This window comes from Teleopsis dalmanni, chromosome 2 (genome assembly GCF_002237135.1).
Source record: "Teleopsis dalmanni isolate 2A chromosome 2, ASM223713v2, whole genome shotgun sequence".
In the NCBI taxonomy this organism is placed as follows: Eukaryota; Metazoa; Arthropoda; class Insecta; order Diptera; family Diopsidae; genus Teleopsis; species Teleopsis dalmanni.
Genome location: NC_051847.1, coordinates 211,339,906 through 211,366,998, shown reverse-complemented (window position 1 = coordinate 211,366,998; position 27,093 = coordinate 211,339,906). Strand labels below are relative to the sequence as shown.

General features: G+C 26.6%; 1 protein-coding gene across 4 annotated transcripts in view; it reads left to right on the top strand.

Moving 5' to 3' along the window:
* The window catches only part of LOC119680116 (bestrophin-2-like), a 28,956-nt gene extending 3,639 nt beyond the window's left edge, over positions 1-25,317 (top strand). Inside the window, exons 2-8 of one of the 4 annotated variants that reach the window (XM_038092791.1) lie at positions 13,709-14,026; positions 19,026-19,136; positions 19,207-19,963; positions 20,032-20,274; positions 21,419-22,040; positions 22,178-22,222; positions 24,822-25,317. In XM_038092791.1, coding sequence (XP_037948719.1) covers positions 13,956-14,026; positions 19,026-19,136; positions 19,207-19,963; positions 20,032-20,274; positions 21,419-22,040; positions 22,178-22,222; positions 24,822-25,207 — 2,235 coding nt within the window. In that variant the 5' untranslated portion in view covers positions 13,709-13,955 and the 3' untranslated portion in view covers positions 25,208-25,317. Of the gene's footprint in view, positions 1-13,708; positions 14,027-19,025; positions 19,137-19,206; positions 19,964-20,031; positions 20,371-21,418; positions 22,041-22,177; positions 22,223-24,821 lie in introns of all 4 variants that reach the window. The other 3 variants (XM_038092788.1, XM_038092792.1, XM_038092790.1) reach the window with 3 other exon arrangements.
* Positions 25,318-27,093: the final 1,776 nt, after the last annotated feature.

The following is a 27,093-nucleotide window of genomic DNA, read 5'->3' as shown; positions in this document are numbered from 1 at the left end:
AAAATGCCTTATAAATCCGCAGATTATATTTGAGATACAGTAGTGTATTTTTTATATAAAGTTAGTTAGGTGGATTTGTTAAGTTTTCTGGAAAAGGTACTTGACAGAAACAAAAAAACCAGTAGTAATGTATATGAGCTATAAATATAAAAATTATGATGATATATTTATGTTATATAAATATTGTAAATATTTATTTTACATATAAACCGCTCCTGTCTAATTGTTGGTGACCTAAAAGTGACGTCACTCTAAGATAATCACAAACAAAAACGTAACTATTTTTGTGACAATAACCTTGCAGTCAGGAAAATGTTTTCAAATAAATGTCAATTCATATAAAATTCTATTAAGAATTATCAAAATATAAAGACTGATTCCAGTGGATTTCGTTTATAATTATTTAAATTATTCCATAATTTAATGGTGTGGAATTTTTTATCTTTTTAAGTATTCGTAATAATTTTTAAGTCTACTGATAAAATTTGTTGATTAATTGTTTTTGTTTTGCTTTTAATTCAAAAATATTCTTATAAATAAACAATTTCACATTTATTTTTTATTTATTCAACTTTATATTCTAAAATAAAATTAAATCTCTTTGTCCTTAATTAATTATTCTTATATATTCTATATGTAACGATTTCAGTTTTCAAGAGGGAGAGAGTGTGGAATTCAAGATATTTACTTAGTATTAAATTAGAGGATTTAAAACTATATTTGTTTAAGATTTTATTTAGTTAATTAGTTAGTTAATTTAGTTTAGTTAATTACTCATTTTTCTAAAAATACTGAATTTCTACTTGTGATTTTTTTTTGTTATTGAAATAAATTAGAAAGTAACAAAATTAATTTTTAAATAATTTCTCAATAGTTGCCTCGTTTATTCATTTCTTAGTATTAAAAAGAATTAATTAAGGAAGTAAAATATTGAGTTGAATAGCATAAACTACACACAGAAATTATATTTTCTAACACTATTTATTTTAATATATATATGTATATATACTATTGTTAACTCCTACACTCATGTTTTATGTATATATATGGATTTTTATCTCATTTTATACGTAAGGTATATTTCTTATACAATATTTGAGCTATATTTTAAAAATAAATAGATATATTAAATAGTTAAAACAAATCAGTGACAATCAAATTATGAAGTTAATGTTCCTAACATTAAAATATTTAGAGAGATTTCAGATGGTATATATTATACATATAGTCACAATGTACAATGATTTCACTTAGCTGCAATGTTTTCTTTTCCTCTCAATTTGCTGTGTTTCTATAATTATCTTGGACTTCTTTCTTAGATCTTGGAAACTCGAGTACAAATCTCAGCTGTAAGTTAAAGAACCTACTAACGTGATGTATGACCACTTTATCGTCTAATGCGATTTATAAGACCGATATTTATAGATTGTTATTTGCATATCATATGGGCTAGATTTTAAAACTTAAATAAATGTAAATCTAGGTCATATTATGTTGAAGCTAGTTGAGCCAATGCACTTGAGCACTTTGACTCTCTATTGACTGCGAGGTATCTTCAAAACCCCTCTTTACGCCTTGACTGGATTATTGTTTATCACTTCATCAGACTAAGCAATAATTGACCTCAAATATGCATACCACCCGAGGAGCCTGTAACCATTCTGAGATGCGATAACTCGGTGTTGGTAAGTCTGTCAGTTTTCGTAAATATTTTCAGGACTATTTTCAGGTATCTTCAAAACCTCTTTATTATATCCTATCGCAGCATGCTAATAATTCTACAACCAAACTGCTTACTAAAATTATACTGGGTTTTAGTAGTGTTAGGTTAGGTTAAATTTAGTTAAAGTGGCGAATTTGCGCCCAAAGCTCACTTGAGCTCAAATAATGGGAGGTTTTTAAAGGAGTGAAATGAAATTGAATAGGGAGTTTAAGTTTAGTATGAAATTATTTCATATTATTCTAGGAATGATAAAAAATTCGTAAATTTATTTTTTTTACCTAAATTAAATTATTGCCTTCTTAAACCATATCTTTGTTATTCGTGCATCTTCCATGTCCGAACTGTGCTAATTTTCTGCAACCGATTTTAAGAATCACAAGCAAGTTCTGCAATCTTCTTTGTTTTAAAAATAAGATTGAGAATATTTAACTGTTTTTTTTTGCAAATACTTTTACTGCGTGTTTTGTTAATAAGTCACATAAGAACAAACAACATCTCTGCAAATATAAAGACTCACAAAAATTTCCAAAACAGCCGGATGATGTCATGCGTTCGGTACTCAATGGTGACTGAGCAGGGTCGAAGCCGGGTTTTAAAGTTCAGTTAATTGTTTAAAATTTTTTACCGGCAAATAAAAACATAAAAATTTTGTCTATTTTTCGTTTTTGTAAAATAATTTGTTTTTGAGCTCAATTTCATGTGTAAAAATTAATCATTCACTTTGCATCGTCATTTAAACGTATCTCTATACTTGGTTCTACCAATTATCGACTGACAATTTTGTATGTCTATACAATTTATTTATAGGTATGTATATAACTACTTATATAAAAAGTGTAAAACACTTAAATTCAAAGCTCAACCAAAACGTTTCTTTACAATTTTACACAGAACTACCAATGAGGTCATCGATATTGCCTCCGTAAATATTTTTTTTACTTTTCCAAGTCATTAACTTGCTCTGGTTAGTTCTCTTTAAATTATCTGTATCTGTGTCTGTCTGTATTTTTTTCAACAATGTTGAAGTGTTGATGTATTATGCGAATTAATTTCTGAAGAAATAATTATTATTATAAGTCAAGAAAAAGATAATTGACGTACTCTCCGACTTGTATCTTTGAAGTTTTCTGTTCACTATTTTTTGTTAAATGAGTCTGAATTAAAATTAGTCAATTATTAAGAATTTTTACTCATTGTTAGGAATATATAAAATAATTTATCTATAACCAACGCTTTAATAATGATTCAATGAATGTAACATTTTATTAGATGTATGGCATATGACTACTATTTACATATGATTTTAGGATGATGTAGGTATGTATATCATGGGTTTATGGTATGTAGGTTTATGGATAATAATTCTTATTAGTTTTACAATTTCTTTTTTATATAATCTATAGTATAAATAAAATAATTTATAGATTAAATAATTTATATATAACCAATGCTTTAATAATGTAACATTTTATTAGATGTATAGCATATGACTACTATTTACATATGATTTTAGGATGATGTAGGTAACTATGTATATCATGGGTTTATGGTACGTAGGTTTATGAATAATAATTCTTATTGGTGTTACAATTACTTTTTTATATAATTTGTAGTATATATACCACTTTATACCCTTATTAATATAAATTTGACTTGACTTTTTATTTTTTTATAGTACAGATAAGACCCTTTAGACCTTATTTATTTCAAGAGAACATAAAATCTTAAGTTTATTACGAATTCAGCATTTTCGAACTGAAAATAGGCAAAAGTTCTGTACACTGTAATAAAACTTATATAACTTTAAAGCACTAAAAAAACAAATTAAATAAAATATTTTGTGAAAAGATTTTACTAAAAACTTTCTCTATGAAAACAGAACACAGTTTTCATGAGATAAGCATCTTTAAAAAAAAAAATATAAGAGAGAGAAGAGAAAAAGCAGGCTCAGTGAACTAGTTCATTTTATAAAAACAGGAAATAAATTCATTACCAATGGTCATATAAGCCATGGTGATTATATAATTAGAAGGTGGCTATGCAAATATATAGCCACCTTCACAAATAGGTGGCACAAATAGGTTATGTGGAATTAATACTTAATTAACTAGTTACGCATATATTTAATGACGACCAAATTTAAGTTAATTTAGGCGATTCGCCAACAATATTTGAGTTTGTTAAGAAAAGAAAATGCATTAAATTTTGTTTATATAATTTAATTTCATCTAAAGCAACGTTGAGAATTTTGTAAAAGGTCTTCGGTGACCAAAGTCTGGTCACAAAAAAATGTTTATAATTATATATAAACAATTCAAAGAAGGCACTGCAGGATCATCATTATCAACTGATGGACAATACTTCAATGAAATCAAAACTTTGGTGATCAAAAATACTTGATCAACAATTAAAAACCTCGTTGACACTACAAATATTTCATGTAGATCAATCCAAGCCATTTCATAAGATATTTAGGGACTAAAATTAATGAAAGTTTGTTTTGGTCCAAAAACACTCACTTTTTGAAATAGCAGCTTCGCGTTGAAGTATGTCCTACAATGCTTTCTGACTATAAGGATAGGATTAATTAGATTATAATTGAAGATTACTTTGTTCTATGCATACGATACAGAAACAACCGATAAATCAAGCGATTTCTGTAGAAAAAATGAGTGAAATGTTAACAGTTTTCTTTGTGAGAGATGTTTTATGAATTCGGCCCAAACTGTTAATAAGTAATATTATCTGAACTTTTATCTAAAGTTATTCGCAAAAATAAGCCAGAATAATAGCTAGACAATTCCTCGTTTTTGCCTTATTGTAATGCACCATCTTACACTGCATTAGTTCTTCAAGACTATGCTTAAAATTCAAGTCATATCATTCCATAGCCATCGTTTTCGCTTGGTTTACCGTTTATTTCTAAACTTAAGAAACTCATTCTAGAACAACGTTTCGACATGAATAAGAAGTTAAGCAAATCACTGTGCGCTGTGAATGTCATTCCGAAAATCCATAATAACAATTCTCTCTAGCATTATTGGTGTAACTGCATTGTATCGGGAAGAGAGTGCATTGAAAGCTATGAATTTGATTAAATTTGAATTTGATTATATTAAAAATTTTAAAAGTTATAAATAATTACTCTTTATTTTTTGATCATAGTATAATACCTTCATACTATTTCCCTACGATCAAATTATTTCAAACTATAGTTTAGAATTCTCTCTCAAATCTTTATTTATTAGTATGTAAATCGGCAACACCTCAGCAGAAGCACCCATATTATAACTTCACTTACCTCTTCCTTTTAGGTACTAACTGCAAAAACATGAGCATTAACCAAAATTAAATCAAGAGATTGTTCTTAAACGACTTCTGGAACTCACTGAAGATTTGTCCAACAAATTTCCTATATTCTTCTTCCATGCATTTTGCTATAATTAACGCCTAAGATTTTATAATTCAGTCTATAAATCTAGCCGTAATGGCTGTCATTTAAAATCATAGAAGACTATACTTGACTATAGATTATTTATATATGTACATATATTTTTTTTATTTTATAATTTGTTATTGTGTTTATTAAAGATTCTGAGTTCTTTCTAATATTAAATTTTCAATTATTTTTTTATTTTACTATTTTATTGCGTTTAAATGGTTTTTATTACTTATTTTATTATAAAGCAAATTAAAACACATCAATCATTATTCTTTGAAAATATATCCCATAACTGAAACAGATTTTTGTATATTGCATTTAATTATATATTCACTCAACAAAATAATTAGCACTTAAGACAAACTTATTTCGCTTCAGTAAGAATTCATATACATTAAATATATATATCTTCTATCGCAAGAGGCTGCAGTTATGGCCTGATGTTTCTAACGTATCTTATAAATAGATTGAAAGATACGAATCACATATCTCGTCTAGTAGCATCAAATATTTTTATTTGAATTGTTGCAAATTTATTAAATATTGTAGAATGAGAATGGCTTTCTTTATTCTTTCCACACTTCCGACAATATTTTCATTGTTATTCTACGAAGTATCTTATGTGTCATCATGCAATCGCTTTGACAATCATTTGATATATTAGATACTTTTTTACTTTTAAGCATTTGTATAATGTTAAACAATCATTTGATATATTAGATACTTTTTTACTTTTAAGCATTTGTATAATGTTACGATCGATTTTAAATGGATTTAATTGTTGCAATTAAAGTTCCATGAATTAAAATAACGTGCACCAAATAAACAAGGCAATTGCATTTATTAAATTATGCAATACTCGTATGTGCATTTAGCGGACTATTAACTATAGTTTTATAATATATAAACTGCTTTTTTAAATGGTTTTTCTCCCTTTTTTTAATAATAGCAAAAAAAAGAACATTCGCTATTAAAGGTTTAACCTTTATGAAACTTTATATGAAAAGTTAATTAAATTAATTACTCTAATAAATTTCTGCTTAGTCATTGATTGCTTTAATTAGTATTCCAATAGTATAAACTTAGAAATAATCGTTTGTAGTTAGATTTACTAGAGTTTCTCTCTCATTGACATTTTCACTTTAACAGATTTTCTTTGTCATAGGTATGGGAAGTACAATATTCTACTCAATTCTACAAGCAATTTTATTACAGTGGCAATATTATTAGAACTTTCAAGACATATATTTTCATTGACAATTATGTTTATATTTATCTAATATCAATATAAAAAATTGAATCTGATCTGTGGTTAAAATAAAACACTTTTACAATTTTTCAATTACATAGAATATACATACTAACTATATTATTACCACGAAATTCAATAACTCATATATAACTGGCTTAATAGCCTTTTCAATGTCTGCTTTCATGTTCTTAAGTTTATTACCTAAATAGCTAGTTTAGATGAATAAGGATCTATGAATACTATTGGGGTATTCCTAGAAAAAGTTTCCTAAGTGATTGGTCGGACAACAGCTTATAGACATATTCAGGCTATTGGTATACCTGAAAGTATCTTTCATTTCGACACTCAAGACATCATTAATTTAAATGAAAACTAAATGGAGATAATGGGCTCGTAACCTATTAATTCCAGAAAACGAGCTGTTAGGGACACTCTACAGTTTACAGTATTGTATCGTATCAGTGTTCGTTTTTGAAAATCTGATACATAGTTAATAGAAGACTGTCCTGTAAGAAGGCTGTAAGGGTACATCAATCGTCGCTATTCAAAAATTTAATGTTCGTTTTACGTCAATTTTTTAATATGTTGCTGTAAAGTAGTGACATAGGTGGGGCAAGATTAAACCATGGGTGGGATGTGGGTGACCTGTGGAGGTGTAAATTAAAATTACTAAATAAACAATTGTTTGAATTTCTTCGTGTCTGTCAGCGAACTTAAATATCATCTTTTTTACTAAATACTCATTAAGCTGTTCTCTTCTATTCATTTGTGACGAATATCAAAAGAATATACTTTACTTTATTTTTAATATATATTATATATTCCACACTGTTTGATCTCAAGGGGTTAACTGCCATTGAACTAATTAAAATTACTATATAAAATACTAAAAAAGCATATACATTTGATTAAATATAAATACGTAAAAAACTGATTTTTATTATTTCATCAAAGCTGTTTAAGATAATTACCCGAACTGGGAAAATAATTTTGTTTTTATATTTTTTTAATTTAATGAAAATACTTAAGTAGTAAAATTAGCAATTTGAAATGGATTTTATTAGAAATTTTATTCGAAAATTATTTGTTAAATATTTATATTTTTATATAATATAATATTTCAAAGATTGTTTTATATAAGTAAATAAATACACATATTAAAAACTATTGTTTCATAATATTTCTTGAAGATAACCATTTAAAGTAGGATAAATGTCAGATATAGGTAACGATAATATAGAGTATAACTATTTCTAATAATCATTTTTTTGGGTTATTCTTGTTAAGTGTGAGTAGATGTGAAAAAAGTGGATATGACAGTGCAATTTATGTAAACAATCAAGAATATACAATATAATAAATAAGATACTACATTTATAAAGTCTTAAATGCTCAATGACGTGCATAAGACCAACTTATCTAGAAGAATGAATCTACACTGCAGTATATATTTTTCAATAATTCTATCTTGTCGTACGATAATATTTTTCACACATATATTTAAAAAAAAAATTACTGCATTGTATTTAACTATATTTATCTCTTATAACAATTAAATCAAAAACCTGTAGTTCCTAATATAAGTTTTGATATAAAAACTTTTTGTTTAATAATTTTTAATAAGTTTGGGTAAGCAATAATCGACTTCCGACATAATTAAAACCTTTTCTTTATTTGTATTAAGACATAGTAATATTGTTATTAACAAGAAGGTACTAAGATATTAATAGATGACATACCTAGGTTAAAAATGTTTTTAATGTTCATAAAATAATGTAAATCAAAATCAATCAATCTAGAAACAAAATTGCTTACGTACACTACACTTATTTCTAAATAAATATTTATACTAAAACCATAATTTATGGTGTTCTAATATGTATATTATTGTATTTTTTTTTTTGTAGATAATATCTTTTACACTTGTAAGAATATTACGGACTATGAATGTAAATCCATTTATACGTAAACAAGTCAATGAACTGTAATGTTAGTATTAGTATTGAATATTTTTTTTTATTTGACGAACTCACAATATCAATGTTTTCAGATCTTATCTCTAAACATGTAGTAAAATATTCTCTCTAACAACTGACAAAGATTCTATTTAAAAATAAAAATTGTATTTAATATTCTTGCTTGTTTAAGATTTTGTACTAAAAGATATAAATTATTAATATTAAATAAGTAAATAATAATGTTTAATACATATTGAAACTTAACATTTGCTTAATATTTCTGTAATAATCGGTTAATCAAGAAACTTTAATTTTTACTTTATTTTTTACTTTATTATCTGTTTTTATACCTGTCATCTACAAGAATTTTCTTCTTTGTATTAAGAGATATTAATATAGTAATAGATGACATACCTAAGTTTAAAAATGTTATTAATGTTCATTAAATAATATAAATCGACTATTTTTTGTTAATCATTTTATTCAGCTATAAATATATACATACATAGTTAACTTTAATGGTTTTTTATTTTTGCCATTAATTAATATAACTTAACAAATAGGGGTTCATCGTTTAGATATATGTTCAATATATGCTTTAATATCTCCTTTTTTTGTTCCATCAATTTCTCATTCGAAAACTTCCCGCCTCGCTCCCTATTAAGGAGTATGTTAGACTCTACTTATATAATTTATTATATATAAATAATACAATTGATTTTTAATTTATTAACTTTATTCGGTTTCAAATTAATATAAGTAATATTATTATAATTATTATATTATATTATATTATAATTAATATAATATATTTTTTAAGTTCTGTAAATTAACTTTTCTGTTAACTTTTGTGGAAACTAAATAATATCTGAAGATATGAAACCAATGTTACGGTTAGATTAATCTATACTCTTATGATTAAGTTTACTAACAGAACTCAAGTCTTGAAATTGACTTAAGTATTAATTAATTTACAGTAAATAATTCTAGTCTATAATCTATAGACTACTATAGACTATATTAAGACTATAGACTATATATAGACTATATACTATAGTATACCCTATGGTCTTAGGACCGAAACACTGTCGTGACTTAAGTATCAAAACTGACTTGAGTATGAATTAGATCAGCAAAAGTGATGATATAAGCATGATTTAATTAAGTTTTGAGGCTTCAAAGGTAAATAAGAAATATTTTTCAATTATAGCATAATTGTTTTTGTAGTTCGCGATGTAGAACTTTTTATTCCATGAATTAAATATGCATAAAATTCTCTTACTATTTTTTATTAGTTCAAAACATATCATATCAACTGTAGAAATGTCTCACAGAAGCTATAAGATTTCATCAATCAAGAATGCTATAAAAAGTGCTTATGTGATCTGTACTAGTAGTAAGCTGATTGATATAATCAATGTAAACTTTATATGATTGTTTACAATGTAAAGTATTGTTAACATATTTAACATAATAAAATTTCTAAATAATCTAATTTGAGAGAACTAGTTGCAATACCAAATTTATAAAAAATAACATGATGTGATTAAAAATTTGCAATTTAATTGTCATACTAGTACTTGGAATCCAATGCCATATTATTTCACCTGTATTTAGAAAAAAATGTTACACGCTAAATAAGTTATAGTTGCTGTCGTCATACTTTTACTTTATTCTAAAAAGGCTAGAATAAAATTTTAATCGCGACTCGATTTAATTTCATTCCAAATCTAATATGCGTTATTAGGTGAGTTATTACCAATAACACATGCAACATTTCACATTAAATCCCCATTTAGTTTCTCATATCATCGATGTAAATATAATGACAGCCAAATAATTATATGAATTTTAAAATACTTCTACAGAATTTGATAAAGTTTAAATAGTGAAATATTTTGTTATACATTATTTAGTAATATTTTTTAATGTCAAACTTTTGCACTTTTCGCGTAAACAAATAATTATCCTAAATATAGTGATATAGTATAAACATATCAACCGATGTGAGACTATAAACCTGGGATGAAGTCTTAAATAAGTTTGATATATTAGAAATAAATTTATAAGTATGTATTTATAAAAACAAAATTATACTAATAAATAACACTAATAATACTAAGAGATAATATACATATATATTAATAAATATAAAATGATGTGTGTATATTAAACCCTTACAAAATTCTTACACCAAAGTAAATAACATAAAATGATACAACAGTCACTATAAACTACCATACTTTGATATTCGTTCCAGTGTTAATTTGTGATATATTCAATGACACTGTATATGCTCCGCTCAGATAATAACCACCTTCAGTTACTAAATGTGGTTGTAGCCTGCGCGGTATATATTCCATTGTCAGTTACTGAATAAGGTTGTGATTAGCACGAGGCAATAAAATCAGCTAATGAATTTGGTATTTTAAGTTTGTGTGACATAGTTTAAGTGTTACCAGATATATGTACATGTAAATCTTAAATTATAAAACAATTCTAAAACAAATGCATCACAAATAATATTCAAAACCTCACGAATGACTACCTGCAATATTCACGCTACGTTGTTCTGGTGTCGTATTTGCTCTGTTATTACTAGCGAATTTTCTCGATTCCTAAACGTTAATTACGTTGTTCTGCACTCTCTCTAGTATATCTTTGTTTGATGGCTTTTTACTCTTTTTAAATAAATAATAATAATTTTAAGTCAATCCAAATTTAATAGATTTCATTCTCAATGCTTCAAATAATTATTAGTTCATTTTTTAATTATTATATTTACAAAAAACATAAAGAGCTATTCTTCAACACTCCAGCGCCAGTTATAATGCATTATTCTATAAGGTTCCTCTCTTATCCAATATTATTCTAAGCAAATATAGTAACAATATCTATTTAATGTTTATATAAAAGTTCAATTTATACAATAGATAGATAGATAGATAGATAGATACATTTAATTTAACTTATCGATTTGATTTCGGTTTTGATGGTATTTATGCCCTCATATTGTAAACATTTAAAATTAATGCACAGCTGAGGTAATGAATTTTTTTATCTACTATAATTCATAATATTTTTCGCGTGTTAAAACTTTAAATATTTGTTTTATTTTTAATTTAACAATTTTTTACTACTTTTAAACAAAAGTACAATCAACACGTGATGCGAATATTCATTCTTAATGACTTTGTGCTAAATACTTGCATATATTAACTACATATACAGAGGTGTTCCAGAAAATATATTGAGGGGACAAATTTAGAGAAATTTTCCTTCATAAAAAACTAAACCAACGAAAAAAAAAATCAATGTAGTTCCGCTCAATATCTACAATATTATTAATGATGAAAGGGTCAACAAAGGGTCAAATTCCATGTGAAACTAGTTTTAATAATTATATATGATCGTTTTAAAATACTATGACTATACTTACGCCATGGATCTTTCATTTTTAAAAGAACTATTACTCCATGGGTCCTTTTTTCATTTTGAAATTTTCTAAAATATTACTTTAAGTACATTTTTCGGGAGTGAGAGCTATCGTCAACTACTCCTCTCTTCGCTACACCCATACAATCCACATAGTTAAGTTTTTTATTTAAGTAATATATTTTCATATGAAAAATTGGTTAGTCAAGTTCATTAAAGCATTTATATTAATTATACTTTTCTATTTAAAATTACATGCAATTTTTTAAAAATTATTCAACCTGAACTTTTAATTATTTTGTACCTATATATGTGGTATTATTTATTTACTTATATTTTAAATACAGCAATATTTTGTTTTAAATTGCCTGTCTTATTGTTGTATACATTGTATTTATAATCAGTCATGTAAGATTGATAGTTTGTTATTATTGTTGACACTATGAGTAGTGTCTAAATCTCATATTAAGACAAAATAGTCTCCCATCAATATATGGGATAACAGTGATCTACATGTATTTTAATGTTTTTAAAATATTTAATTATATAGCATATTAGTTCTAACTTTCAAGCCAACTTAAAATTATGACAACTTTATTTCTCTGAATAGATATATATACTAAAGCATATATTATCTATTGTTTTATAGTGTCTAGGCATACCGTTTTCTTTAGAGTCCATAACCTAACTAACCTGACAGAACTGTGATACTTTCAAATGAAGAACAATTTGTTCTTTGAGTTATTCTCTAAGCAAAATTTCAACATTTTGCTTTAAAATATTTAAAATTTAGAAGTGAACCACTGCATCATTAATGAAATGAATCTTTCCTACTATTGATCTTAATATATCGCCCTTACCTATTACATATTCATCCGCATTTTTAACTGTTGATTTTGTATTGACTTTATTAAATTCTGTGTTTGGCAGTCTACATAATATCTAGCGGATCCCAAAACTCTATATTTTTTTAATAACTATATTAAAACAAAATTTTAATATACATTAAGACTGAAAAGTTTTCGGAAATTCTCATTTAAAATTCGCGCGCTGTATATTTTTCGATATTTTAAGTTCATGTAGTTTGGCAGCACTGTCCTTAATTACTATGCCAAAAATGAGCGCGATCTGTCAGACAGTTCGTTTACGGCAGCTGTTGAAACCAGTTCACCTCAGTAGTGCGTTGCGAAATGTCTTCGACGGTCGTACGACAGTCCTGAAAGGCTTTGTACCACTCATAAACTTGAGTTTTCGATAAAACTGATTCCCCATAAGCCTTTTGTAGCATTCGCAACGATTCTGCACAAGAAATTTCGTTCGAAACACAAAATTTGATGCAAACTCTTTGTCCAATATTTTTTTCCATTGTTTTTTTCGCAACGCACTACTGAGGTGAACTGGTTTCAACAGCTGCCGTAAACGAACTGACAGATCGCGCTCATTTTGGCATAGTAATTGTCCTTAATTGCTGCCAAACTACATAAACTTAAAATATCGAAAAATATACAGCGCGCGAATTTTAAATGAGAATTTCCGAAAACTTTTCGGTCTTAATGTAGGTATCCTATTTTTTGGAGTAAATGAATCACTTCTTTAAGTGTCATGAGCACTGCCTGCTTGAGTATGTGTGGTAAAGTGAAGGAGTTTTCTTCATAACTAATGTGAAGTCTATTTAGAAAAGCAATTACAGAGTAATATTTTCAAATACTCTAATCTGTTCATTTCATTTTTTGAACTAATGGAAAACTTCTTTCAAACAATATGAGCAGTGTGTGATTGTTTGAGTTTATATATCTTTATTTCAATTTAAACATAGATTAAATAATATGAAATATTATATAAAAAAGCTTGATTTATTTTTTCTATTGATATTTTTCTTTTCTAATTTTTTCTGGTAGATGGTACCAAAAAGATGATATTCGCTCAAAAGTTATCACTACAAACAAATAGAACTACCTTTAGTATAAGGTCTTGTACCAGAAAGTTACGGAAAATATGAAATAATGTGGATACCAAAACCGAACCGTAGCAAATATTTAATAGCATAGTGAAAACTAGAAAAAGCTAGAAGACCTATAATCTAAATAATTAAAAAAGAGCACATATAGCAGTGTTAGAAGAACAAAGCAGAATTTAGAGGCAAAAATGACAGTCACATACACAGCGGAAGTAGCCACATGCCGCGGTTTCGGCTGTTTCTTAAAGTTGTTGTTAAGGTAAGTGAATTAAATATTAAATATTAAAAATCTCTATTACAAGCAACTGTTGTGTAGATAATTTTATCTTTATTATTTTAAAATGTGATAATTCAAAATTATATTATATTTTTAATAATAAGATCAAGTACTCGTATAAAGATGGGTTCTGAAATGAGTGTTAGAAACAGTGTATATAAGTGTACTCTGTATCAATAAAATAATATATAAAAAACTATTTACACGTGTAAGATTGAATTTGTAATCGTTTCAATTAGTATTTTTATTTGTTATTTAGACAAAGTAAGAATTGAATTTTTAATTATTTCTTTCTAGAGCAGAAATAACAAATTCTCAATTGTGTCGTCAACTTGTCTATGCAAACAAGACAGAGCAAATAGAAAGTAAAATTACAATTATTAACTGCGATAACCAACAAAGTCAAGTACATTTTCACTTGATAAGAAATATGTTTGTTACATAATTTAGTTTGTTCATACTCAAAGTACACAAGTACACACGTACACACGAATACTTCAGGGAATTTGCTAACAAATTTATCAAGTTCAGTCCTCAATTTTGTTGTTAACAACAGCAAACAGTGAACAGCAAACAGTAAACATCACACTGATACTAATGTTTTTTCACAATAAAATACACCATCAAGAAAAGTATATTAGCATATGTCAATTATGTGTATAACCAAATTTTGAATAGACTTAATTTGATGGAACATGATAATTTTAGATCATTAAACCCTTATTATTTGGAAACTGATAACAGGCTTTGTCGGTAGACAAGCAACTATTAACCCTTTATTAATCACATAACATATATTTATCTGCTAAATATGTATTAAAGAAATAAATAATTTATTTTCTATTTGTTTGAGAAAATGAAAAATATATAAATTCAATAAAAATCACAATTTTAAATTGTATAAAATGTAATTGTTAATTTAATCAGTGTATATATTATCATATCATATAATAAACAATGAATGCATTTCTCACCAGTTCGACCTGTAACAATAGTAAGTATTACAATGAAGACTTAAGTCCTAAATTAACAATGATTCTATAAAACTTCTATACATACACTGCCATTCAGCTGAATAGGTTCAACATGTCTTATATATATATATATGACTTTTTGTTAGAAAATAGATAGATAAATAATATTCTTATTTCCTTGATTACACTTATAAGCAACTTTAAATTTTAAAGTTTCATTTTGAACATTATTAAATATACTAAAAATGGCTATTACCTACTTTTAATTTGATACTATGCAATACGGGTACACTCGATCTAAATTTGAATTTTAAACTTTCCAAAAGTGTGTAATAAAAACAATTGATTATAAGTTTATTTTGTTTAAATGGTGCTACATCATAAACCTTTGGAGATTATTCCTCAGCTGATTATTATCAGTGTGTAAAGTAAACTAAATTAAGAGACTATAACTGGTGTGCCTTTAGAGAAGTGTCAAATGGAGATAAATAAGTTTTTACAATCTTACAAAAAAAAAAAAAAATATAACTACTTTATTAATTGCTTCAAACAGAGTACTTCTATTTTTTCTTTTTATCCAGTGTGAACTTTGGCCTTCCTCACGATCTGCCTACATCTATCCCGATCTTCACTACTCTCTTCCAGCTCAGCACTCCAATCGTTCTTGCATTCCATACACATTCTCATCGCATCTTGTTAAATATTGGCCACCTCTGTGATTGGTTGCTTTGTGTTGTATATGCTACACGGCTTTCTCTCCGGTCCCATTCTTGAAACATGGGCAGCCCATTGTAGCCTTTGTGACTTAATGTATCTCATTATATTTTCGTTTTTTAGTAGCTCTTCAATTTCATTGTTTGTTTAGCTTTGAAAAGTTTTTGAATCAATTTGGATTGACCTGTAGATTTGGCGAACTATTTTTTTTCGAAAATTCTTAAAGCTTCTTTGTCCGCCTTCGTCATTGTCCATGTTTCTGAGCCATATGTAGCTAACGGTCTTAATATTGTCTTGTACAGCGTACTTAGAGTTAGAAATTTTGTTTATAAATTAAAATATTGCAAAGTAAAAGCATTCTTTGAATCTATAAATCCTAAAAATAATATACGTGCACCCGGTTTATAAAATGGAATATAAATTACTTGCACATAGACAGAATCTTAAAAAATCTTAAAACTTCTCAGTTAAAGTTAAGCTAACATATCGAATCATAATTTTTCTGATTTCCACTTTGAGCTCTAATCTTTGAATATTCATTTACTTATTTTATATGCATTTAATTTTTGTGTGGAAGGCTTTTTCATATAAGATCTTAAAGAATCTTCAAGAAGATTAAAAATAAATTGTAATTATCTTTATACTAAATTTTTTTATTATTTGATTTATAGTATAGTTTATATTTTAGTGGATATTTGTTTGTAACGTGTTGGACATCTATATATGTATAAATTATCTGTAGTTTAATATTATTTTTTATTCATAGGTTTAAACCATTATGTATGACGGTATTTTTGGCACTCTTTAACTTAGTGTAGCCACAAACGGGTTAAGCAATAAATCTTGATTCGGTATTGTCATACATAAATGTGTTAATTGTATTGCACTTGTGACTTTAATTATATACCAGGTCATATACTTTTTGAGATATTAGATTTAATCTAAAGAGCATGACTTTTTTGACTGTTTAAATAAACGATTTAAAGTGAAAATAAGCTCTATTATCACAATTAAGTTTTAATTAATTAAAATAGACCAAATGATGCATTGTTTACTTACGACTAATATTGTATTAATCATCTTTGTTTTTAGTTCTTCAAGTAATTAAATAAAGATAAACGTTTGATATAGATAAAGGTTCAACAAGTTCTCAATATTTTTATGATTTAGCTTTAAAATAATATAATTAAATATTCGGCGTCATCAAAAAAAAAATTTCAAGCGATTTAGTTTATCCAAGTATAATTAGTAATGACAGATATTCTATTTATAACATTAATGCTGTAATATTTAGATTACTATTATTTCTAATACGAAACCCAATATTTTTATTTATGAAAGTTTTTCTAAAAATATGCGGCTTATGACTTATCGCTAATATTGCTGTAGTTAGTTTCCATAGCATTTACTGCCAAATCTATTTATGTTTCATAATAGTTATATTTGTAATTATTTGTTGTCATTATACTAAGTACTGTAAAATTTCTTTATATAAATACAGTCAAACCTCTCTATAGCGAACCTCTCTATAACAAAACTCTCTATAGCGAATTCCTCTTTATAACGAAGTTATAGTCGTAGGCACCAACGACTTCGTTATAGATAGGTTTGACTGTATATATATATTAATTATCATCTATAACATAATCTACAATATTAACCTACTTTCGTCCACAATTTATTATTGAAACCTGTCATAACAAAAAAGTAACATTCACTCGACTAATGACAACAATTATTGTTTTATCAGTATTTTCGGTAAGAACGTCGTATGATTAAAATGGATACAATTAAATTTGACGTAACTCTTTTAAATTTATATATTATAGATTATCTTTTAATGTGTTACGTTGCTGATATGAGACTATTGGAGTATTAATTAAATACTACTCAATTATCAGATATCAGTGACTGTGATTACCTGCCTCAAAATAATCGTGGAATAGTCGACATTAGCGTGAAAATAATTTGTTCACTTCGCGACAGATAGGTTTCTTATTGCTTTAAATAAAAATAGTTTATGACTATTATTTCCTATTTTTTTTAGATAATTTTTTAATTTAAAAAAACTGTACTCTCTATATTTAAATGAATTGATAATATGTTCACCCTGATTTTACCAGAAAATATATTCGCAAATTATATGAAAGTCCAGCTACGATTAATTTTAGATAAGCTTGCAATATAAATAATTCAGTATATCTCAATGATTTCACTTTCATATTTCACTTTCATATAACACAAAAGTAATGTCGCGTGATATTGTTTATGTACCTGTAAAAAAAACTTTTTGAAATGTATTTTGTATAGGATGATCTATACAATTATGTTCATAGATAATAGTTTATTATTATTATTTTATAATAGGTTATAAATGCAGCCCGACCTAAAAGACTTATTGTGCGCCTAAAGGCCTAACTAAAAGATTTCTAAACTATTTATAAATCTCGTAATTGCTGTGGGATTAATTTTACCTATTTTTGGACTAATTTTTTTTATTTGGACTAAGAACCCGCTTTCAAGTTGGTTTACTACCTACAAGTATGCAACTGCCGCCACTGGGCAGTTGCATAGGAATCACTTTCTACCGCAACTATATTCTTCATCATGTTATTGAGTCTACAGTGTTCTGTAAGAAGTTCAGTGTAGATTTTAATATCGTTTCTGCTTAGGTTAAGAATAGGGTTAACTTTGATATAGATAATATTTTAAGTTTAATTTCTATCTAGGTGGTATTTCAATTTAAGTGGTAATTTCTAAAAACCCTACGACTCCTTTTGTCTACGTTTTTATTCTACCTCAATTAAATATTCAAGCCTAGAATATAATAATTTCTTCTCGCCAGTAGTTGCTACCAGTATTCTAATTACAATATAGATATATTGTAAATATAAATATATATTAATTTTGAAATTAAATATAATAGCTGACAAGCAAACATCATGATCCATAAACAACGTTATTAGTTACCTCAATTTATTTTTCTCTTAAGATTTCATATTTAAATTATAAAATTTTTAAGGTGAGTTCTGCGAAAAATTTTGGGTATGTGATAATTTCAAGTTCTGGGGAAAGGACTCGTTGTTCGCACTATTAGCTTACAACATAGGGGCGCCATATAGAGGCTGTGCGAAAACTTGAATTTAAGACGATAAGAATTGCGCTGTCATTTACCAACACTATCCTTTTATTATATATATAATTTTGAATCTTAACAAAATATATACTTAATTTCTGTATATTATTTCATGATTTATCTTATTATTAATATTAATATATATTTTCTTTTGTAGGTGGCGTGGAAGCATATACAAATTAGTTTGGTTAGATCTCTTAGCGTTTCTTTTCCTTTACTATTTACTCAACGTTTCTTATAGATTTTTTCTTAATGACTCTCAAAAAGTGTAAGTATTGTTAGAAATATTAACAATAAAAATAAATAGTATACCACTCACTCTTTTCTCTTTTCTTCAGTTTCTTCGAATCCGTTGTGCAGTATTGCTATAATTATACAGATCTGATACCACTTTCTTTTGTGCTTGGTTTCTATGTCTCGATCGTTATGACTAGATGGTGGAATCAATACACTAGCATACCTTGGCCAGATCCAATAGCTGTGTTCGTAAGCTCAAATATACATGGCCAGGATGAACGAGGTCGTGTTATGCGACGTACAATAATGCGGTACGTTTGTCTCTGTTTAACAATGGTGTTAATAAATATATCACCTCGGGTAAAGAAACGTTTCCCAAAATTAAGTAATCTAGTAGACTCGGGTCTGCTAGTAGAAAATGAAAAAGAAATTATTGAATCAATGAATAAAGCATTTCCACGTCACTCCAAACATTGGTTGCCAATTGTATGGGCTGCCAGTATTATAACAAGAGCACGGAAAGAAGGTCGTATACGTGATGATTTCGCTGTAAAGACTATAATTGATGAACTGAATAAATTTCGTGGTCAGTGTGGTTTACTAATTTCGTATGACACTATAAGTGTACCACTTGTATATACGCAAGTCGTAACATTGGCAGTATATTCATATTTCCTTTGTTGTGTCATGGGTCAGCAATGGATTGAGGGCAAAGTAGCAGATTCTAGTAAATTCATCAATAAAATTGATTTGTATTTCCCGGTATTTACAACATTGCAATTTTTCTTCTATATGGGTTGGCTAAAAGTAGCAGAATCTCTAATAAATCCATTCGGAGAGGATGATGATGATTTTGAAGTAAACAAATGCAAACTATTTATACATTAATATAGAAGATAATTAATATGTTTTAAATTACTTTACAGGTTAATTGGATGGTAGATAGAAATTTACAAGTTTCATATCTGATTGTAGACGAAATGCATCATGAACATCCAGAACTTATAAAAGATCAGTATTGGGATGAAGTATTTCCAAATGAGCTACCATATACAGTGGCCTCAGAACGCTTTAGGGAAGAACATCCGGAGCCATCTACAGCTAAAATTGAAGTAACCAAGAATGGCGCACTACCCACTGTATTATCCAGTGTGCGAGTTGATGAAATGGTTGGTAAAGAGGTACCCAAAGATGGTATCACAGATACACAAACGCAAATGCAGACTGTTAATTACAAATTCCCTGAAAATGTTCAAGAAGAGGAGGTTAGAATCACAATATCCTGCATGATTTCAAAATTTTGCGTTGTATTAATTGAAACAGAAATTAAATTAAAGCTTCTCACTAATAATCCTAATAACTTTTTAACTTCTTTTATGTTTAATGGATTACTTTTAAAATTGGCAAAATAGACGGTGATTGGTTGGCACACTATATTATGGAAATCCTCTGCTAAATTCAAGCAATTGTTTGGCTGTTATTCGTATTATATATTTATGTAAAAATTTCAATAAGTTTGGTGTCCGGTAATATTAAGCTATATGTTTTTATAATTATGTGTAATAGACTTGTATCAGAGATATCAGTTAAATCTATATTTCTGCTTGTATCCTAACTTTACTATTCTTAATTTCAGTTTTCAATCGAATATAGTGCTTTTAATGTCAGACAATTTTAGTCAATATCTTTTAAAGATCTATAAACTATTAAATTTTTTTATCAATTTAATTAATATATTGATATATATTTCTAAGTTTAAACTTTAGTAAGTTCTATGTAAAGTGATTTTTATAATACCAAAATCGAAGCTTAAAAAAATCACAAAAATATAGGAAATAGATATAATAATAGAATAAAAGTATTATGAAAGTTTTCTAAAGTTTAGACACAAATCAGATATTCTTACTTTTGATTCTAAAATTATCTTCGATCCCTATCCAACAGTTGTTTTCTTCTATCTTCACAATTAAATTGCTTTGAATACTATTTACATGTAGAGCACTATTCTAGCTTTCTCTGTTAAGTTAGTTAGTCTTTTCAATTCATTACCTAACTACTTTACTACTTTCATAAAAATGATGAGAGCTTGTATATAACATCACAATTACACTGCACCCATGCATTAGCGTTCCCTGTCTAATTGCACTAAAGAGCACCAATACTTTTGGCATTTTCTTACTATGCTTTAAAATGAAAAACTATATTCTAAATTTGCACGACAATATGCTTCAAACACTACTAACATATGACTTACATACATATTTTACAATATTTACAATATGTTAATAATATACACATACATTTGATTAATAGGCGGATGATGCTAGTGGTATACATTTCACTGCCGGTAACGGTAAAGTACGACCAGGTTCATCGCCCAGTTTGGTCAGTATAACTGGCACATTATCACGAGTTAACACGGTCGCTTCAGCACTCAAACGTTTCTTAAGTCGTGATGAAAATCGTACAGGTGCTGTAACACCAACAACTGATGACACACAGAAATATCGATTTCCTGGTAGTGCAAGCTCTGCTAGTTTGGTTCAAGCTAATAAACCTCCTGGTAGCATACGTATAACAGATCAAGTTATTGAGGAAGTTGATGAGCAAGCAACAATTACTTCACAACGAAATGCTGACACCATACGTCCCAATGTACGTGATATTTTTGGTCAAGCTTCGACTTCAGCACACAGTCAGCAACGTTCTGAGCCTATGGATATACCACAGCCAAGACCAACGTCTTACATGCGAACGCAATCACAATATGAACCAACTTTATTTCCACCAGGTGGTGTGGACGCTTTGTTAAGTACTTCAGCGCCTGTAGGAGAAAGTCCTCATTTAGTACAAACTGAACCTAACTCACCTACTGGCGAGAGTACCAAGTCGCTATTTAACCGTTCCAGTAAGGATCGTGGTAGTCGTGAAACAGGTAATATACTAATCAATTGTCTTTAAATTGCATTTAATTTTATTTCTTTGCAAAAAATAATGCTATGCATATACATTATTTTAATGATATATAATTTTTACTTATTAAAAAATGTGTGAATTTTTTTAAAACTCTAGAGCGTACCGACGGTCCACAGACTTTTAAATGGTATATAACCACGGGTAAAGTTCATGAAATGTACTTTCTATAATTGCAAAGTTTTTAACTTTAGAATTGGCATGAGTTGTGTTCCTAATGTAATCGCTATCGCTCTTATAAAGTTTGAGTCCCATATATATATAAAATATATATATATTTAGTTTGGATTATTATGTATTGTATATATAATACTTTTTAGCTATTTATATGTGTAAAGGTTAAATACTAAACCTTACTAGCTAGTTAACTGCTAGAACTTTCTACAAATAAAAACTTAGTTATTGGTTTATCTAAGTGCTCTGGCTACTGACAACTGTTATTATAAATCATATAATAACATTTAATATTTTAAATTATTTTAAGCTAATTTTTTATAAAGTAATTTATGGAAAAGTGTATGTTAAATATAGTAGAAGTATTTTACGTAGATTAATGTAATTTTTAAAAGTAATCATATATATATACTTCTGTAGGATTTTTATAGTTATAATTGATATAGTTTTATAGTTATAGTTTTATAGTTAATTTATTATTAAGGGAAGGGAGTATTATTAATTAAAATTAATAAATTGGTATTACGACCGATATTTAATTAGTTTTTTATATATATACCGGGCTTAGGTCGTTTATTTAACACATAGGTTTATAAAAATGTTTTTTTAAAACAATTAAAAAATTTTTACACTTTTTTTTTTTTTTCCAACTGTGTTAAATGTTTAAATTTATTTAATTTTTATACAAAAATTATATTAATACAAATATTCGGTCACATCGGCTAATTTTTATTTTTTTTTTTTTTTTTTTTTTTTTTTTTTTTTTTTTTTTTTTTTTAATTTAAAAAAATTACGATGTAGACCGAAAATATTTGTATTAATATAATTTTTGTATAAAAATTAAATAAATTTAAACATTTAACACAGTTGGAAAAAAAAAAAAAGTGTAAAAATTTTTTAATTGTTTTAAAAAAACATTTTTATAAACCTATGTGTTAAATAAACGACCTAAGCCCGGTATATATATAAAAAACTAATTAATTAAAATTAAAATTTATTTCTTTAAAATTTTCTTTATATGAGTCTTACAATTGTGTCATTAAGTTAATAGTTGAATTATATTAATAATTACACTCAAAACAATATAGAATCTGCAGAACTGAAGCCCCCGCTGAATTGACCTTACAAACTATACAGACATGACTTGTGGGGGTGAATCTCTCTGAATGTAACTGATAATTCATATGTACATAAGTACATTGGTTATAAAATGCTGTTGTTGGCAATAAAAACAGCAGTCATGTTGACGCAGTAATGAAGCTTATTTTTAGTGATGAGAGATAATTTCTTGTAGGTTGACTATTCTAGTAATGAAAACAGCTAGTGTTTACAGATCATTTTCTGTTATAGAATATATGAAAAAATCGAAATGTAAATGCCACAACAAACTGATTGTGTTTGTTATAAGTGCTTTTCTACATTGCAGTTAATTCATATAATACGATTAAACTTTTATCGAAAAAAATATATGAGGCAGTTTTAAGACTTATAAGCCCTCTTTGAAGTAAATTTCTGGTTTTGAGCCGTGAGGTCAATAGTACACTGCGACTTATGAGATCTGATAAGTAAGAGTAAGAGTTTATTAATTTATCACTATTACAGATATGCTTTTATAACACAATGATCCTCATACAGAGTACATAAAATAGGTAGATAGATTAATTAGATTATTTGAGACAATAACTATTAAGTTGTCTGTCTTTATGAGATCTAATATGCTTGCTATTTCTGGAGAAAGTCTCAATGTTTCATTATAATTGAAATAAAGTTCCCAATATATATGGGTTCATGGCAGGGTTTTGGATTAACCTAGTGCTCTACGATTCAAGAGGTTTTATAGGTGCCTGTACATTTTGAGGTAGTTTATAATAAAGTGTATAGATTGTGCGAAATGAAAAGGATGAAAAACTTCTCATTACCCTGAACAGATTAACTACGATCTTAACTTTTATTATGAATTCGTATATGCTTATCATTACACATAAATCTTAGTTCTATATAATGATTTGTATATAATAATAGGTCAACTACGTCGCACCCATCTCTTCACAAGAAGGATAATTAAATATATAATTTTTGATGTAATATCTAGATAACAAATAAGGGTGTATCAATTTCTTTATTTTGTGAACCATTGCTGTTTATAATAGAATTACAATAGTTTGACATTATAATCAGTAAAGTCTCAATGTTATAGATTTTATTATATATGGCATTTTTTAATATTTATTAAATAGTAAATAGATGGATATAAATGACATATTATACTTAATATAAATCAATGTAAATGTGAAGATGATATAATATATTATCGAAATTCATATTTTAGTAGAAACAATATTAGTAGTATTGTAATAATTTTAAATGATTAAATAAATTTTATATAACTTCTTTATATATATATTTTCCCCAAGTATTTTGTACCGAATTTTTTTGTATTCTCAGTAAAGTTTGAATGGATTTTTAATTGTCTAATTAGTTATTCCAATTTTGCATGCTTGTTTTTATAACCTCACATAATTTTAAATTTAAAACTAGAAAACTAACCAGAGTCCTCTTTATATTTTAGTTGGAGATATGGATGTTAAATCTGTTAATGATATAGTGTCGGCTGTCGAACAAGATGAGGGTGATGATTTTGAAAAATTGAAAGCTGCACGTGAAAAAGAACGTCTCGAAAGGCAAAAATTAAAATTGGCGCGTACTATAAGTACGGCGCCAGGAGTGGAAGGTACAACAGTTGTTGCAGCAACTATAATACCTGCGGCTGCTATTTCAAACACAACAATGCCTGCAGGAGTAGCGCCTGCCATGGTACCAACACTGGTATCTGTTCCTACCCTAACTAACATTGCCACCGTTGCAGATTTAACAGATGCAGCAACTAATACGACCTTAACTACTGCAACAGGATCTATAGCAAAATTAACAGACGACAATGAAACACAAACTTAAGTAGTTATTTAATATTTTTCATTACACTTAAGTGTATGCAATAACTCTTCCTAATCGAACCCCGAATAAAAACTATTTTTATAATAAACTATATATTTTATATACTAAAAGAAATAAAAAAAAAACATTTTTTTAAAAACAGCAATTAATATTTTACGCACATTAAAGAGAAAAACAATAATTACTTGGTGCTTTAGTAGATTTATAAAAAAAATGCTCATATATACATGTATTTTTTATATATATTAAATAGAGGTCACAATATTTTATTTAAGTTTGTTTGTATGGAGTCCCCTTTTCTGCTTTGATTAGGGCATAAATTGGCAATAATGATGTAGATTTTATGTAACGGAAGTATTTATAATTATATTCATGCTTTTAAGAATTGAAAAATTACAAAATAATAGTTTTAAATATTTATATAGAGAATTGCCTCTCCAGCAATATTAGCTTAGATACTCGTAGTTTTAGTATGTTAAAATTATTTTCTAAATACTAAATTTTAGTAGTTTACACTCATTACACATGTAAGCTGTATAACACGAAAACAGTTTTATAATTTAAATTTTTGCTTTTATAAAATATTAATAAAATTAAGCATACTTTAGACAATATGTATATTTTAAAATAAATATATTGAATATATAAAAATACAAATGAATTAATATATATATTTAAAATACGTATCAATTATATGTAATACGTTTACATATATGTATATGTAAATCTTTGTAAATTAAATATATATATATATACAGTACTTCTCTCATAAACCAAACTTCAAGGGATCGGAAAAACAATTCGTTTTCAATAAAACATATATAAAACATTTATTTATTGTTTGTACTTTTATATGCTACTATTTTTATTTATTTAATTCACTTTTAGTCAAACTATCGGTTTTTATGGGGCACAATAGATCGTCTAGGTCGCTATGCACGATCCCTTTTTAATAATAATCGGTTCGTATTAAGTGACTAATAATAAATAATAAATAAAATTTTAAAACATCCTGTTTAACTTGTTTCGGTTTGGCGAAAAGTTTGCTTTAAATAGGTTCATTTTAAGAAAAAGTACTGTATATATATTATATTTTTATGTATGCATTTTTATTATACATATATGCATACACACATTTAAAATATTAGCACACATATAACTATAATAATATATTTTAAAACTTGAAATAACGTAATGTAATATATACATTTTAGCTTTGATGTTAATTAAACATAAATAAATAACGTTTTGTGAAATTATAACAAATTTGTATTATATTATAATAATATGTAAAATAATTTTAAATTAAAAATTTTTGTATTATTAAAATAATTTATAACGTTAATTATCGGTTTATGGGTCTTATGTATATAGAAAAATTCGTGTATAAAAATTTACTATTTTTACTAAAAACCATTATATTTTTTATATAAAAACTCTAAATAAGTTATTAATTATTAAAATCACTTAATTAAATATTATTAATTATAAACAAAAATATTCATTAATTCCTTATAATTTTTAATATAAGCAAAATTATAGTAAATTGTTTGAATTAATTAGCGGATGATATTTTAATAAATTTGTTTATAATTATAATCTCTCATATGAATATATTTATAAAGAATATTATTTTAGTTTATTTTATTATAGTACAGCTTAAATAATTAAACAACATATTTTTGAATTTAATATTAAAATAAATAAATAACCTCAAAAGTTATTTTATGCTTTTTATTTTGAATTAGTAAAATATATTGGAGATTCTGATTTTTATCATACATTTTTAAATTATTTTTCAAACTTATGAGAGTATAATTAATTATACCCAGAATTTTAATCTACTTCTTCTTAGTGCCTTGTTCGTTTCAAACGTTAGCTAATAG